At 44.8% G+C, this 18,433-nt stretch overlaps 1 protein-coding gene across 5 annotated transcripts in view; it reads left to right on the top strand.

Moving 5' to 3' along the window:
* Window positions 1–283: 283 nt before the first annotated feature.
* Window positions 284–18,433, top strand: part of nhsa (Nance-Horan syndrome a (congenital cataracts and dental anomalies)) — a 112,746-nt gene continuing 94,596 nt past the window's right edge. For 3 of the 5 annotated variants that reach the window (XM_071342244.1, XM_071342246.1, XM_071342243.1), the window contains exon 1: window positions 288–760. In XM_071342244.1, coding sequence (XP_071198345.1) covers window positions 481–760 — 280 coding nt within the window. In that variant the 5' untranslated portion in view covers window positions 288–480. Of the gene's footprint in view, window positions 761–18,433 lie in introns of all 5 variants that reach the window. The other 2 variants (XR_011667924.1, XM_071342242.1) reach the window with 2 other exon arrangements.

Genomic DNA, 18,433 nt, shown 5'->3' on the forward strand with positions numbered 1-18,433 from the left:
TAGGCTACAGGCATCTTATGACACTACAACTCTCTATATCAGCCTCTTATATAGCCGTTTAAAGTGATTATTATTATCGAGGAACTCTTCCACACCAAGAATCCTCTGTTGTGGTAATAGTGCACGCACTCAGTCTCGGCGGCGCGCTTGATTGATGCTCCATGGACACAGACAGCCTCGCGCTTCGCTCCGAGTCCAGATCCGGGAAATGAGGGAATTCCGCGCCAGGTTTTGGGGTGATCTTTTTTAAAAGCGCCTCACTTTTAAAGCTCTGAAAAACATCGGTTACTACCTACGGATAGATAGGCAGCTGATGACCAGAGGGGCAGCGGGAGGCGAGCACTCGGTCTGTAGAGAGTGAAATGATGCCTGAAGAACCGCGCAATCAGGGACAGTTGGATTAATGGGGGCAGCTATTGTTTTGAAAAGAATTTATTGGTTCAGGTTTTTGTGTGGATTTCTAATCGGGTCCATGTCAAAATGCCATTTGCAAAACGGATCGTGGAACCCCAGTTACTGTGCAGGCATTCAGTCCCGAAAGAAGAGAGTTTGGTTTTCGAGGATCTGTGTACCGTCAACAATGTGGCTCTGTCCCGGACCCTACGGCAGCTCTCCGACCTGGCCCGGCACGCCTGCTCTCTCTTCCAGGAACTGGAGAGTGATATCGTGTTTACCAACCAACGGGTCCGGGGACTGCAGAGTAAAGTCGGTAAACTTCAGCAGTCTATCTCTGGGTTAGACGCCAAGCAGGAGACAGTACGTGAGTACACCACTTTCTACTACAGCTCAACTTGTTCTCCTTTCAGCCACAGCGTGCCATGTGTTCTCTGCGGTGCTGCGTAGCCAGCACATGGTCTTCTAATATAAGCTACAACTCAGATTGGTGCTATAAATATTGAATCTGAAGCGTTGATACGGAATAGTAGTCAATAGGACACAGTGACTTCCATCATGTTCATGTTGCGACTGTATTGGTTTATTAAAAGCTTGGGTCTACGATATGTCTGTTTTTATGTGTTCATGTGTTTCAATTCTATTCTAAGCGCAATTGGTCGCTAGAGTGGCATGTTGACTGTTTCACGGTTATCATCATTGTAGGCAATGGCACCAGTTTATTGATAACTGGCGTGGTGTAATCGCCATTTCAATGTTTTCATAATCCATACATACTATGCTTTCAATCTAAATGCGACAATGAGGTTAGTTTGCTGTCCTGTATTGGGGTTAGGTCCATGGTAACATAATGAGGGCATGTGAAGGGTTAGAGGGCTGAATTAGGGTTGGGTCCATGGTAACATAATGAGGGCATGTGGAGGGCTGGAGCAGCAGATGGGTCTTTTTGTTTGTTTTGTTTATTGTGGAAGATGCATTTTTCAGTTTAATTGAAGATTAGATTTAAATGTGTTTGATTCATGTTTTGTCAGTAATTTCAGTCCCAACCTATTGCATTTCTTCAGTCCTCATCAACATGTCAATGCAGGATGGAAAAGAAGGGGTGTGAGGGAGTAACCAATCATTTCCCTGATACTGGCACAGCATGATGCTGTTAGCTGGCTACTTTAGTTTCTACACTCTAAATAATTCTGGGTTGTTTGGATGCCCCAACTGCTGGGATGTAGTAGGGTCATGCCTTCATTAAAAAGATCAAGTTTGGGGTGTTTAATGCTGGGTTATTCAGCTATGACGACTCCAACACCATAAAGTTTGCCGATGACACAACGGTGGTAGACCTGATCACAGACAACGATGAGAAAGCCTATAGGGAGGTCAGAGACCTGGCCGTGGGGTGCCAGGACAACAACGTCTGCCTCAATGTGAGCAAGACAAAGGAGATGATTGTGGACTGCAGGAAAAGGAGGCCCGAGCACGCCCCCATTCTCATCGACGGGGCTGTAGTGGAGCAGGTTGAGAGCTTCAAATTCCTTGGTGTCCACATCACCAACAAACTAACATGGTCCAAGCACACCAAGATAGTGGTGAAGCGGGCACGACAAAGCCGATTCCCCCTCAGGAGACTGAAAAGATTTGGCATGGGTCCTCAGATCCTCAAAAAGTTCTACAGCTGCACCATTGAGAGCAGGTTGCATCCCTGCCTGGTATGGCAACTGCTTGGCCTCTGACCGCAAGGCACTACAGAGAGTAGTGTGTAAAGCCCAGTACATCACTGGGACCAAGCATCCTGCCATCCAGGACCTCTATACCAGGTGATCCAAGGAAGGCCCTAAAAATGGTCAGACTCCAGCCACCCTAGTCATACTGTTCTCTCTGCTACCACGCGGCAAGCGGTACCGGAGCGCCAAGTCTAGGTCCTAGACCTGAACAGCTATTAAAATGGCTACCCAGACTATTTGCATAGTCACTTTAATAACTCGACCTACATGTACATATTACCTCAACTAACCGGTGCCCCGCACATTGACTCTGTACCGGTACCCCCTATATATAGAGTAAATGTCATTCTGGTTAATCTGTTCTGTTGTTTCGTTAAGATTGAACACTGACACTTTTGTAGCTTTAAAGGTATACTTCAGGATTGGCAGTGAAGCCAGGTCTACCTACGGTGGCCTCTCTCAATAGCAAGTCATTGCTCACTGAGTCTGTACATAGTCAAAGCTTTCCTTAATTTTGTGTCAGGTATTCTGCCACTGTGTACTCTCTGTTTAGTGCCAAATAGCATTCTAGTTTGCTCAGTTTTTTTGGTAAATTCTTTCCAATGTGTCAAAGTAATTATCGTTTTGTTTTCTCATGATTTGATTGGGTCTAATTGTGTTGCTGTCCTGGGGCTCTGTGGGGTGTGTTTGTGTTTGTGAACAGAGCCCTAGGACCAGCTTGCTTAGGGGACTCTTCTCCAGGTTCATCACTCTGTAGGTGATGGCTTTGGGGTGGAAGGTTTGGGAATCACTTCCTTTTAGGTGGTTGTAGAATTTAACAGCTCTTTTCTGGATTTTGATAATTAGTGGGTATCGGCCTAATTCTGCTCTGCATGCACTAGTTGGTGTTTTACGTTGTACATGGAGGATATTTTTTCAGAATTCTGCATGCAGAGTCTCAATTTGGTGTTTGTCCCATTTTGTGAATTCTTGGTTGGTGAGCGGACCCCAGACCTCACAACCATAAAGGGCAATGGGTTCTATAACTGATTCAAGTATTTTTTTAGCCAGATCTTAATTGGTATGTTGAATTTTATGTTCCTTTTTATGGCATAGGAGGCCCTTCTTGCCTTGTCTCTCAGATCGTTCACAGCTTTGTGGAAGTTACCTGTGGTGCTGATGTTTAGGCCGAGGTAGGTATTATTTTTTTGTGTGCTCTAGGGCAACGGTGACGAGATGGAATTTGTATTTGTTGTCTTGGCAGCTACCCTTTTTTGGAACACCATTATTTGTGTCTTACTAGGATTTACTGTCAGGTCCCAGGTCTGACAGAATCTGTGCAGAAGATCTAGGTGCTGCTGTAGGCCCTCCTTGGTTGGTGACAGAAGCACCAGATCATCAGCAAAAAGTAGACATTTGACTTCAGATTCTAGTAGGGTGAGGCCGGATGCTGCAGACTTCTAGTGCCCTCGCCAATTTGTTGATAAACAGTGCCGGAAAGTATTCAGACCCCTTGACTTTTTCCACATTTTGCTACATTACAGCCTTATTCTAAAAATGATTAAATCAGTCTACACACAATACCCCATGATGACAAGATGACAAGGCAAAACCAGCTTTTTAGAAATTTTAGCAAAATGTATAAAAAAAAAGCGGAAATATCACATTTACATACGTTTTCAGACCCTTTACTCAGTACATTGTTGAAGCACCTTTCGCAGCGATCACAGCATTGAGTCTTCTTGGGTATGACGCTACAAGCTTAGCACCCCTGTATTTGGGGAGTTTCTTCTCTGCAGATCCTCTCAAGCTCTGTCAGGTTGGATGAGGAGCGTCTCTGCACAGCTATTTTCAGGTCTCTCCAGAGATGTTAGATCGGGTTCAAGTCTGGGCTCTGGCTGGGCCACAAGGACATTCAGAGACTTGTACCGAAGCCACTCCTGCGTTGTCTTGGTTGTGTGCTTCGGGTCGGTGTCCTGTTGGAAGGTTAACCTTCGCCACAGTCTGAGGTCCTGAGCGCTCTGGAGCAGGTTTTCGTCAGGGATCTCTCTGGAGCAGGTTTTCGTCAGGGATCTCTCTGGAGCAGGTTTTCGTCAGGGATCTCTCTGGAGCAGGTTTTCGTCAGGGATCTCTCTGGAGCAGGTTTTCGTCAGGGATCTCTCTGGAGCAGGTTTTCGTCAGGGATCTCTCTGGAGCAGGTTTTCGTCAGGGATCTCTCTGGAGCAGGTTTTCGTCAGGGATCTCTCTGGAGCAGGTTTTCGTCAGGGATCTCTCTGGAGCCAAAATGTTATACATTTCTCTACTTTATGCATATTGTTTTTATACAGAATTATCAGATCTTCAACCAAAAGCTACTTTTAGAACGGGAACTAGAAAATCAAACTCTCTTTAACTTGAAATATAAACATTAGCTGGCTAATCACTTGTTGATGAGACCTGTGTTCATTTTCTATAGCCTAATGCCTGCTACAATAAGTTAGTCATTATTAGTGAATGTGCATTATGCATGCTTCTATTTACATTTGTAACAAAGGTTATTTTCATAGTCTGATCATTGATTATTCCCCCAAAAACGCATGTTGAACTATTTTTTATAAAATAATAAAAAAAAAATGTGGGTCTTATGGTTGTTGAAGGCTTATATTTAGCTAAGGTATAATTTTACAAACTTGGAAGTCATTATATTATTGCTGACTGTTTGAAATGCATTGTATTTGATCTTTTAATGGTACAAAGCTTATTTATAGAGAACATAAACATTTTTAGATATATTGTGAATCGCCCATAAGTTAAAAAAAACCAACAAAAACAACAAATGAAATCTGATTTTAGACCATATCACCCAGCTGTACTGGGAGGCTTATTAGAAGTAGACATGAAAGTGATTTTTATGTTTGAGCTGTTAGTGCAGGGTGAGCTGCACACAGCGGACTTCCTACTAGGGCACACCGCCTCAGTGCTAACAGTGTAACTCTGGTTCATAGGCTCATGATTACTGCATACAATAGCTGTAGGATCAACAGAGGAATTCAGGGCAGCAGATGGGCAGGCAGGGTTAGGGAGACCGGGGAGCAGGTGTGCCGGCAGCTAGGGGGGCAGGGGAGCAGCCTACCTGACCCTAACCACTCCCCTGCCTCCCTGACCATGCCTGCTCCTCTGGGATGATGCGGTACCCCACAGATATTCCTCACATGGGAGGGGAAGACCGGGGAGATTAGGAAGAGTAGAGAGGTTGCAGGTGGCAGGGCTTGTTTATGAAAGTGTTTAGTTTATATGTGTAAGGGTTTAGCTGGAGGACATGTTAGTCATTACTGCTACATTCCCGAGGCTCCTGGCAGACGGGTGAGCAGAGCTGCTGCATGGTCCTCCTCCTAGAACCTGGTGTATATCTTCAGGACACAATCTGTAGCAAATAATAATTGGGAGATGAACATGTTTTGTCCAGCAGGTTATGGTTCACCTCATGTATATAACAGACATGACTGTTCCTAATGCATGTTGAAGACCTTTCATACTATCACTTCAGCTCTGTTTGTTCTGTCTCCACGGAGACTGGAACACCTATTTGTTGTTGTTGATTGTTATTTGGGGGGGGGGGCTGTTTGCGCTGATCTTAACTGTTTTGTACATAATGTTTCCCCCATCGTTTCCTATGACTGAAAAGTGCTTCTGGACATCAGAACAGCGATCACTAACCATGATCTGGATGAGGAATTCTACTTCAATAACTCAGGAGACGTGCAGGATATCCTTCTCAACTGGGCCCTGATCCCCGACACTCGGAAGAGACCGTGATATGGAGGCCGATGTGCGGGTACCCTGATGAAACTACAGAGGAGAGTAAATAATCTACCCTCTGTTCTATTGGCCAATGTACTGGAGAACAAACTGGCCTTCTAGGCAGAGTTGCAAAGAAAAAGCCATATCTCAGACTGGACAATAAACATTAAGACGGGCAGAATAATACAGACACTGGACTTGAGGAGCTCTGCCTGGAAGGCCAGCATCACGGAGTCACCTCTTCACTGTTGACGTTGAGACTGGACAGAGGAACTCTGCCTGGAAGGCCAGCATCCCGGAGTCATCTTCACTGTTGACGTTGAGACTGGTGTTTTGCGGGTACTATTTAATGAAGCTGCTAGTAGAGGACTTGTGAGGCGTCTGTTTCTCAAACTAGACACTCTAATGTACTTGTCCTTTTGCTCAGTTGTGCACCGGGGCCTCACACTCCTCTTTCTATTCTGGTTAGAGCCAGTTTGCACTGTTCTGTGAAGGGAGTAGTACACAGCGTTGTACGAGATCTTTAGTTTCGCAAGGAATAGCCTTAATTTCTCAGAACAAGAACAGACTGACGAGTTTCAGGAGAAAGTTATTTGTTTCTAGCAATTTTGAGCCTGTAATCGAACCCACAAATGCTGATGCTCCAGATACTCAACTAGTCTAAAGAAGGCCAGTTCTTCTTTAATCAGAACGACAGTTTTCAGCTGTGCTAACATAATTGCAAAAGGGTTTTCTAATGATCAGTTAGCCTTTATAAAATGATTAACTTGGATTAGCTAACACAACGTGCCATTGGAACACAGGAGTGATGGTTGCTGATAATGGGCCTCTGTACGCCTATGTAGATATTCCATTAAAAATCTGCCGTTTCCAGCTACAATAGTCATTTACAACATTAACAATGTCTACACTGTATTTCTGATCAATTTGATGTTATTTTAATAGGCAAAAAATTTGCTTTTCTTTCAAAAACAGGGACATTTCTAATAAGTGACCCCGAACTTTTGTGTGTGGAAAAAATATATTTTTACACACACACACACACCACTACATTGACACTCTCACACACAGTCCCATACAATATGTTTTATTAAACCTTCATTTAACCAGGTAGGCCAGTTGAACAAGTTCTCATTTACAACTGCGACCTGGCCAAGAAAGTAAAGCACTGCAACGACAAACAACACAGAGTTACACATAAAGGGATAAACAAACGTATAGTCAATAACACAATAGAAATGTACAGTGTGTGCAAATGTAGTAGATTAGGCAGTAAGGCAATATAGAGGAAATAATTACAATGTAGCATTAACACTGGAGTGATTGATGTGCAAGTAGAGATTCTGGGGAGAAAAAAATAAATAACAATATGGGGATGAGGTAGGTGGGTGTGCTATTTACAGATGGGCTGTGTACAGTGATCAGTAAGCTACTCTAACAGCTGATGCTTAAAGTTAGAGGGAGATACAAGGCTTCAGTGATTTCTTTAAAAATATATATATATATTTTTTAGTATTTCGTTCCAGTCATTGGCAGCAGAGAACTGTAAGGAAAGGCGGCCAAAGGAGATGTTGGCTTTGGGGATGACCAGTGAGATATACCTGCTGAGGCGTGGGCTACGGGTGGGTGTTGCTATGGTGACCAGTGAGCTGAGATAAGGCGGGGCTTTACCTAGCAGAGGCTTATCGATGACCTGGAGCCAGTGGGTTTGGTGACGAATATGTAGCGAGGGCCAGCCAACGAGAGCATACAGGTCGTAGTGGTGGATAGTATATGGGGCTTTGGTGACAAAACGGATGGCACTGTGATAGACTGCATCCAATTTGTTGAGTAGAGTGTTGGAGGCTATTTTATAGATGACATCGCCGAAGTCAAGGATCGGTAGGATAGTCAGTTTTACGAGGGTATGTTTGGCAGCATGAGTGAAGGATGCTTTGTTGTGAAATAAGAAGCCAATTCTAGATGTAATTTTAGATTGGAGATGTTTGATGTGAGTCTGGAAGGAGAGTTTACAGTCTAACCAGACACCTAGGTATTTGTAGTTGTCCACATATTTTAAGTCAGAACCGTCCAGAGTGGTGATGCTAGTCAGGCGGGCAGGTGCGGGCAGCAATCGGTTGACGAGCATGCATTTGGTTGTACTAACATTTAAGAGCAGTTGGAGGCCACGGAAGGAGTGTTGTATGGCATTGAAGCTTGTTTGGATGTTTAAGTGTCCAAAGAAGGGCCAGATGTGTACAGAATGGTGTCGTCTGCGTAGAGGTGGATCAGAGAATCTTGAAAATAAAGGAGAGCCGCATACTCTAGGAGCTCAGATGCAAACATGTAATATCCAACGTTTCGACAGCCAAGCTGTCTTCATCAGGGTATAATCACAAACACTGCGGGATGACTCGTTTATATAGTGTCAAAAGACACACAGGTGTCTGTAATCATGGCCAAGAGTGGCCTAATATCATTGGTTAATTCTCAAATAATCAGAGAATCACCAGGATAAAGAGCAACATCGTTGATATATTTACAGAGAAGAGAGTTGGCCCGAGAATTGAACCCTGTGGTACCCCCATAGAGACTGCCAGAGGTTCGTAAAACAGGCCCCCAGATTTGACACACTGAACTCTATCTGAGAAATAGTTAGTGAAACAGGTGAGGCAGTCATTTGAGAAGCCAAGGCTATTGAGTCTGCCGATAAGAATGTGGTGATTGACAGCGTCAAAAGCCTTGGCCAGGTCGATGAATACGGCTGCACAGTATTGTCTTTTATCGATGGCGGTTATGATATCGTTTAGGACCTTGAGCGTGAGGTGCACCCGTGGCCAGTTCTGAAACCAGATTTCATAGCGGAGAAGGTACGTGGGATTCGAAATGTTCAGTGATCTGTTTGTTAACTTGGCTTTCGAAGATTTTAGAAAGGCAGGGCAGGATGGATATACAGTTGAAGTCGGAAGTTTACATACACCTTAGCCAAATACATTTAAACTCAGTTTATCACAATTCCTGACATTTAATCGTAGTAAAAATTCCCTGTCTTAGGTCAGTTAGGATCACCACTTTATTTTAAGAATGTGAAATGTCAGAATAATTGTAGAGATTTATTTATTTCAGCTTTTATTTCCTTGTACTCCCTCTATATAGCTCCACATTGATCTGGTACTCCCTGTATATAGCTCCACATTGATCTGGTTCTGGTACTCCCTGTATATAGCTCCACATTGATCTGGTACTCCCTGTATATAGCTCCACATTGATCTGGTTCTGGTACTCCCTGTATATAGCTCCACATTGATCTGGTACTCCCTGTATATAGCTCCACATTGATCTTGTTCTGGTACTCCCTGTATATAGCTCCACATTGATCTGGTACTTCCTGTATATAGCTCCACATTGATCTTGTACTTCCTGTATATAGCTCCACATTGATCTTGTTCTGGTACTCCCTGTATATAGCTCCACATTGATCTGGTACTTCCTGTATATAGCTCCACATTGATCTTGTACTTCCTGTATATAGCTCCACATTGATCTTGTTCTGGTACTCCCTGTATATAGCTCCACATTGATCTGGTACTTCCTGTATATAGCTCCACATTGATCTTGTTCTGGTACTCCCTGTATATAGCTCCATATTGATCTGGTACTCCCTGTATATAGCTCCACATTGATCTGGTACTCCCTGTATATAGCTCCACATTGATCTTGTTCTGGTACTCCCTGTATATAGCTCCACATTGATCTGGTACTTCCTGTATATAGCTCCACATTGATCTTGTACTTCCTGTATATAGCTCCACATTGATCTTGTTCTGGTACTCCCTGTATATAGCTCCACATTGATCTGGTACTTCCTGTATATAGCTCCACATTGATCTTGTTCTGGTACTCCCTGTATATAGCTCCACATTGATCTGGTACTTCCTGTATATAGCTCCACATTGATCTGGTACTTCCTGTATATAGCTCCACATTGATCTTGTTCTGGTACTCCCTGTATATAGCTCCATATTGATCTGGTACTCCCTGTATATAGCTCCACATTGATCTGGTACTCCCTGTATATAGCTCCACATTGATCTTGTTCTGGTACTCCCTGTATATAGCTCCACATTGATCTGGTACTTCCTGTATATAGCTCCACATTGATCTTGTACTTCCTGTATATAGCTCCACATTGATCTTGTACTTTCTGTATATAGCTCCACATTGATCTGGTACTCCCTGTATATAGCTCCACATTGATCTTGTTCTGGTACTCCCTGTATATAGCTCCATATTGATCTGGTACTCCCTGTATATAGCTCCACATTGATCTTGTTCTGGTACTCCCTGTATATAGCTCCACATTGATCTGGTACTTCCTGTATATAGCTCCACATTGATCTGGTACTCCCTGTATATAGCTCCACATTGATCTGGTACTCCCTGTATATAGCTCCACATTGATCTTGTTCTGGTACTCCCTGTATATAGCTCCACATTGATCTGGTACTTCCTGTATATAGCTCCACATTGATCTGGTACTCCCTGTATATAGCTCCACATTGATCTGGTACTTCCTGTATATAGCTCCACATTGATCTGGTACTTCCTGTATATAGCTCCACATTGATCTTGTTCTGGTACTCCCTGTATATAGCTCCACATTGATCTGGTACTTCCTGTATATAGCTCCACATTGATCTTGTACTTCCTGTATATAGCTCCACATTGATCTTGTACTTCCTGTATATAGCTCCACATTGATCTGGTACTCCCTGTATATAGCTCCACATTGATCTGGTACTTCCTGTATATAAATCAAAATTTATTTGTCACATACACATGGTTAGCAGATGTTAATGCGAGTGTAGCGAAATGCTTGTGCTTCTAGTTCCGACAATGCAGTAATAACCAACAAGTAATCTAACCTAACAATTCCACAACTACTACCTTATACACACAAGTGTAAAGGGATAAAGAATATGTACATAAAGATATATGAATGAGTGATGGTACAGAACGGCATAGGCAAGATGCAGTAGATGGTATAGAGTACAGTATATACATATGAGATGAGTAATGTAGGGTATGTAAACATATTAAGTGGCATTGTTTAAAGTGGCTAGTGGTACATTTTTACATAATTTCCATCAATTCCCATTATTAAAGTGGCTGGAGTTGAGTCAGTATGTTGGCAGCGGCCGCTAAATGTCAGTGGTGGCTGTTTAACAGTCTGATGGCCTTGAGATAGAAGCTGTTTTTCAGTCTCTCGGTCCCTGCTTTGATGCACCTGTACTGACCTCGCCTTCTGGATGATAGCGGGGTGAACAGGCAGTGGCTTGGGTGGTTGTTGTCCTTGATGATCTTTATGGCCTTCCTGTGACATCGGGTGGTGTAGGTGTCCTGGAGGGCAGGTAGTTTGCCCCCGGTGATGCGTTCTGCAGACCTCACTACCCTCTGGAGAGCCTTACGGTTGTGGGCGGAGCAGTTGCCGTACCAGGCGGTGATACAGCCCGACAGGATGCTCTCGATTGTGCATCTGTAGAAGTTTGTGAGTGCTTTTGGTGACAAGCCGAATTTCTTCAGCCTCCTGAGGTTGAAGAGGCGCTGCTGCGCCTTCTTCACAACGCTGTCTGTGTGGGTGGACCAATTCAGTTCGTCCGTGATGTGTACACCGAGGAACTTAAAACTTTCCACCTTCTCCACTACTGACCCGTCAATGTGGATAGGGGGGTGCTCCCTCTGCTGTTTCCTGAAGTCCACAATCATCTCCTTTGTTTTGTTGACGTTGAGTGTGAGGTTATTTTCCTGACATCACACTCCGAGGGCCCTCACCTCCTCCCTGTAGGCCGTCTCGTCGTTGTTGGTAATCAAGCCTACCACTGTAGTGTCATCCGCAAACTTGATGATTGAGTTGGAGGCGTGCATGGCCACGCAGTCGTGGGTGAACAGGGAGTACAGGAGAGGGCTCAGAACGCACCCTTGTGGGGCCCCAGTGTTGAGGATCAGCGGGGTGGAGATGTTGTTACCTACCCTCGCCACCTGGGGGCGGCCCGTCAGGAAGTCCAGGACCCAGTTGCACAGGGCGGGGTCGAGACTCAGGGTCTCGAGCTTGATGAAGAGTTTGGAGGGTACTATGGTGTTAAATGCTGAGCTGTAGTCGATGAACAGCATTCTCACATAGGTATTCCTCTTGTCCAGATGGGTTAGGGCAGTGTGCAGTGTGGTTGCGATTGCGTCGTCTGTGGACCTATTGGGTCGGTAAGCAAATTGGAGTGGGTCTAGGGTGTCCGGTAGGGTGGAGGTGATACGGTCCTTGGCTAGTCTCTCAAAGCACTTCATGATGACGGAAGTGAGTGCTACGGGGCGGTAGTCGTTTAGCTCAGTTACCTTAGCTTTCTTGGGAACAGGAACAATGGTGGCCCTCTTGAAGCATGTGGGAACAGCAGACTGGGATAAGGATTGATTGAATATGTCCGTAAACACACCAGCCAGCTGGTCTGCGCATGCTCTGAGGACGCGGCTGGGAATGCCGTCTGGGCCTGCAGCCTTGCGAGGGTTAACACGTTTAAATGTTTTACTCACCTCGGCTGCAGTGAAGGAGAGCCCGCAGGTTTTGGTAGCGGGCCGTGTCAGTGGCACTCTATTGTCCTCAAAGCGAGCAAAAAAGTTATTTAGCCTGTCTGGGAGCAAGACATCCTGGTCCGCGACGGGGCTGGTTTTCTTTTTGTAATCCGTGATTGACTGTAGACCCTGCCACATACCTCTTGTGTTTGAGCTGTTGAATTGCGACTCTATTTTGTCTCTGTACTGGGACTTAGCTTGTTTGATTGCCTTGCGGAGAGAATAGCTACACTGTTTGTATTCGGTCATGTTTCCGGTCACCTTGCCCTGGTTAAAAGCAGTGGTTCGCGCTTTCAGTTTCACGCGAATGCTGCCGTCAATCCACGGTTTCTGGTTTGGGAATGTTTTAATCGTTGCTGTGGGTACGACATCGTCAATGCACTTTCTAATGAACTCGCTCACCGAATCAGCATATTCGTCAATGTTGTTGTTGGACGCAATGCGGAACATATTCCAATCCGCGTGATCGAAGCAGTCTTGAAGCGTGGAATCAGATTGGTCGGACCAGCGTTGAACAGACCTGAGCGAGGGAGCTTGTTTTAGTTTCTGTTTGTAGGCTGGAAGCAACAAAATGGAGTCGTGGTCAGCTTTTCCGAAAGGAGGGCGGGGGAGGGCCTTATATGCGTCGCGGAAGTTAGTATAACAGTGATCCAAGGTTTTACCAGCCCTGGTAGCACAATCGATATGCTGATAGAATTTAGGGAGTTTTGTTTTCAGATTAGCCTTGTTAAAATCCCCAGCTATGATGAATGCAGCCTCAGGGTGTGTGGTTTCCAGTTTACAAAGAGTCAGATAAAGTTCGTTCAGGGCCATCGATGTGTCTGCTTGGGGGGGAATATATACGGCTGTGATTATAATCGAAGAGAATTCCCTTGGTAGATAATGCGGTCGACATTTGATTGTGAGGAGTTCTAGATCAGGTGAACAGAAGGACTTGAGTTCCTGTATGTTGTTATGATCACACCACGTCTCGTTAATCATAAGGCATACACCCCCGCCCCTCTTCTTACCAGAAAGATGTATGTTTCTGTCAGCGCGATGCGTGAAGAAACCAGCTGGCTGCACCGACTCCGTTAGCGTCTCTTGAGTTAGCCATGTTTCCGTGAAGCAGAGAACGTTACAATCTCTGATGTCTCTCTGGAATGTTACCCGTGCTCGGATTTCATCAACCTTATTGTCAAGAGACTGGACATTGGCGAGTAGTATGCTAGGGAGTGGAGCGCGATGTGCCCGTCTCCGAAGCCTGACCAGGAGAACGCTACTTTTGCCCCTTTTACGGCGTCGCATAGGGTCGCCGGCTGGGATCAGATCCATTGTATTGGGTGGAAGGCAAAACACAGGATCCGCTTCGGGAGAGTCATATTCCTGGTTGTAACGATGGTGAGTTGACGTTGCTCTTATATTCAGTAGTTCCTCCCGACTGTATGTAATGAAACCTAAGATTACCTGGGGTACCAATGTAAGGAATAACACACAAAAAAAACTAAATACTGCATATTTTCCTAGGAACGTGAAGCGAGGCGGCCATCTCGGTCGGCGCCGGAAGAGATCGACACATTGATCTGGTACTGGTACTCCCTGTATATAGCTCCATATTGATCTGGTACTTCCTGTATATAGCTCCACATTGATCTGGTACTGGTACTCCCTGTATATAGCTCCATATTGATCTGGTATTTCCTGTATATAGCTCCACATTGATCTGGTACTTGTCCTCCCTGTATATAGCTCCACATTGATCTGGTACTCCCTGTATATAGCTCCACACTGATCTGGTACTTCCTGTATATAGCTCCACATTGATCTGGTACTCCCTGTATATAGGTCCACATTGATCTGGTACTGGTACTTCCTGTATATAGCTCCACATTGATCTGGAACTCCCTGTATATAGGTCCACATTGATCTGGTACTGGTACTTCCTGTATATAGCTCCACATTGATCTGGTACTCCCTGTATATAGGTCCACATTGATCTGGTACTGGTACTTCCTGTATATAGCTCCACATTGATCTGGTACTCCCTGTATATAGCTCCACATTGATCTGGTACTTCCTGTATATAGCTCCACATTGATCTGGAACTTCCTGTATATAGCTCCTCATTGATCTGGTACTCCCTGTATATAGCTCCACATTGATCTGGAACTTCCTGTATATAGCTCCACATTGATCTGATACTCCCTGTATATAGCTCCACATTGATCTGATACTCCCTGTATATAGCTCCACATTGATCTGGTACTCCCTGTATATAGCTCCACATTGATCTGGTACTCCCTGTATATAGCTCCACATTGATCTGGTACTCCCTGTATATAGCTCCACGTTGATCTGGTACTGGTACTCCCTGTATATAGCTCCACATTGATCTGGTACTCACTGGTACTCCCTGTATATAGCTCCACATTGATCTGGTACTCCCTGTATATAGCTCCACGTTGATCTGGTACTGGTACTCCCTGTATATAGCTCCACATTGATCTGGTACTCCCTGTATATGGCTCCACATTGATCTGGTACTCCCTGTATATAGCTCCATATTGATCTGGTACTGGTCATACGTCATACGCTGGCCCTGGCGCCATACGCCTGCCCCAGCTCAGTCCATGCACTATGCGCCTGTACTATACGCCAGTCCCAGCACTATACGCCAGTCCCAGCACTATACCCTAGCCCCAGCACTATACCCTAGCCCCAGCACTATACCCTAGCCCCAGCACTATACGCCAGTCCCAGCACTATACCCTAGCCCCAGCACTATACCCTAGCCCCAGCACTATACCCTAGCCCCAGCACTATACCCTAGCCCCAGCACTATACCCTAGCCCCAGCACTATACCCCAGACTCTTAGGCCTGGGGCTATGAGCCCAGACTATAGCTGGGCAAGCCTGGTTGTCCAGGCAACCTGACATCTTAGAGAGAAAGACCATTTTAAAGTACATGCTTAGTTTTCAGTCATTAATATCACTTTAGTACAATCAACTGTTTTCTCCAATGAGCAAATAACTTAAGAGCCAAAACAGTATTGCCCTGGACAGTTGAGTTTACATCACTTACCATTGTGTTGCTCATCTAGTTCTGTTTAGTAGAGACACGGTGGGACTAAGAAAAGTGGGACAATAAACGTTTGACTACAGGATATTCTACCTGAGTGAACAGTACCTCAGTGATTCTTCTGTTACCTGATTCTTCTGTTGGAGGGAATGTTTCAAGATGGAGGGGTGATTGTCTGAGAACTTAGCGCTTGAAATTATGCCAGTATTGTACAGCTTATTCTCCAGAGTTATTTTGGCAAACAGAGTCAGACTTTGTGCACCAGCGAGGATCAGGGAAGAATGGTTAAATAACCCCGCTACTCAGCCTGTCGCTAAGAGAACAGAGGTGGGTTTAATGGCCTGTGACGGCTCTGTCCTATGAGATGATAGCTCTGTCCTAGGTAGAGAACAGTATTGTTAAGATGAGCTGGACCTAAGACGGACCTTGACATTGTTTTCATATACTCCGGGGGAAAATGATATCAACCAATGAGTGACTAGTTTTATACCAACTGATTTCCTGAATGTGTTGCTATATAATCTCTAACAGCAGTTCATATTGAGTTAGTGTGTTTTGGTTTATTGCACATCAGAGAAGCATGAAATCTAAAACTGAATGGAGACTGTATCTGCCTTCTAACCAGGACCATCTGTGAGGTGTAAGAGTTAAAGAACAGCCCTGATAAAGAGGCTTTTTGCACCCCAGTCTTCTCTGTGCTTTAATAGAACGCTGTCTACTATTCATTTCATGTTGTGAGATTTACTGTTCTCTGGAGCTTCATTGGGGTTTCAGACATTTGTTTTCCGAGTCACCCAGGAGAATATGTTATTGGAAACGTTTGTTTCCTGATGTTGACTCATTTCTGGGAACTGTGGTACTGTTGACCTGTTGCGTCACAGGGCTGACGGAGGGGCCGGGCCGAGGTCGGCCTCACTCTTTCTCCAGAGAGAACTCCTGCAGTCAAACTCTGAAAAAGATGCTAGTTGGACACAGGCTGCCTTGGAAAGTACCTGGGGGTGTGGTGTTGTGTAGTTAGAGCTACATGTTAGTTCCCCACGTGGGCCTCTGTGGAGAAACAGATAAACCTGGCAGATGTCCCAATATGGTGCTGTGTTCCACCCAAACAGAGCACTGAAATGCTAAAACACTGAGACGGGTTCTTTCATTATTAGCAGGACTTTCATTTTGTTCCAGCCCTCATTATCTCCACAATACCACTGAAGAAGAACTAGACCAGCCCTGTGTCTTTGTTATTATGGTCCTTCTTAACCCCTGGCTACTGCTTGGCCAGACATCTTTATGATTTCATACTGGGTAAAAGGCCTGGATGTTTCAGCTATAGAGATTGTGTCATGAAGATGACAATGGTTCCAACATCTGCTGACTCAGCCGCTTTCCGTCTTTCTCTATACATACTGTAGCGAACAACATATCAAATAGACCGAACAAAAATAGAAACACAACATGCAATCATTTCTAAGATTTACAGTTCATAAAAGGACATCAGTCAATTGAAAGAAAATCATTAGGTCCTAATCTATGGATTCTCACGACTGGGAATACAGATATCTATTTATTCACCAGCCTCAACCCTTTTAGAGTTCCCATCCTTCACCTCAACCCATTTACTCAGCAGCCTCAACCCATTTAGTCAGCAGCCTCAACCTCCTCAACCTATTTGGTCAGCAGCCTCAACCTCCTCAACCCATTTAGCCTCAACCTCCTCAACCCATTTAGCCTCAACCTCCTCAACCCATTTAGTCAGCAGCCTCAACCTCCTCAACCCATTTAGTCAGCAGCAGCCTCAACCTCCTCAACCCATTTAGTCAGCAGCAGCCTCAACCTCCTCAACCCATTTAGTCAGCAGCAGCCTCAACCTCCTCAACCCATTTAGTCAGCAGCAGCCTCAACCTCCTCAACCCATTTAGTCAGCAGCAGCCTCAACCTCCTCAACCCATTTAGTCAGCAGCAGCCTCAACCTCCTCAACCCATTTAGTCAGCAGCAGCCTCAACCTCCTCAACCCATTTAGTCAGCAGCAGCCTCAACCTCCTCAACCCATTTAGTCAGCAGCAGCCTCAACCTCCTCAACCCATTTAGTCAGCAGCAGCCTCAACCTCCTCAACCCATTTAGTCAGCAGCAGCCTCAACCTCCTCAACCCATTTAGTCAGCAGCAGCCTCAACCTCCTCAACCCATTTAGTCAGCAGCAGCCTCAACCTCCTCAACCCATTTAGTCAGCAGCAGCCTCAACCTCCTCAACCCATTTAGTCAGCAGCAGCCTCAACCTCCTCAACCCATTTAGTCAGCAGCAGCAGCCTCAACCCATTCAGCATACATACAGTTGAGGTCGGAAGTTTACATACACCTTAGCCAAATACTTTTAAACTCAGTTTTTCACAATTCCTGACATTTAATCCTAGTAAAAATTCCCTGTCTTAGGTCAGTTAGGATCAACACTTTATTTTAAGAATGTGATATGTCAGAATAATAGTTGAAAGAATTATTTATTTCAGCTTTCATTTCTTTCATCACATTCCCAGTGGGTCAGAAGTTTACATACACTCAATTAGTATTTGGTAGCATTGCCTTTAAATTGTTTAACTTGGGTCAAACATTTTGGGTAGCCTTCCACAATCTTCCCACAATAAGTTGGGTGAATTTTGGCCCATTCCTCCTGACAGAGCTGGTGTCACTGAGTCAGGTTTGTAGGCCTCCTTGCTCGTACACACTTTTTCAGTTCTGCCGACACATTTTCTATAGGATTGAGGTCAGGGCTTTGTGATGGCCACTCCAATACCGTAACTTTGTTGTCCTTAAGCCATTTTGCCACAACTTCGGAAGTATGCTTGGGGTCATTGTCCATTTGGAAGACCCATTTGCGACCAAGCTTTAACTTCCTGACTGATGTCTTAAGATGTTGCTT

This window comes from Salvelinus alpinus, chromosome 15 (assembly GCF_045679555.1).
Source record: "Salvelinus alpinus chromosome 15, SLU_Salpinus.1, whole genome shotgun sequence".
NCBI lineage: Eukaryota > Metazoa > Chordata > Actinopteri > Salmoniformes > Salmonidae > Salvelinus > Salvelinus alpinus.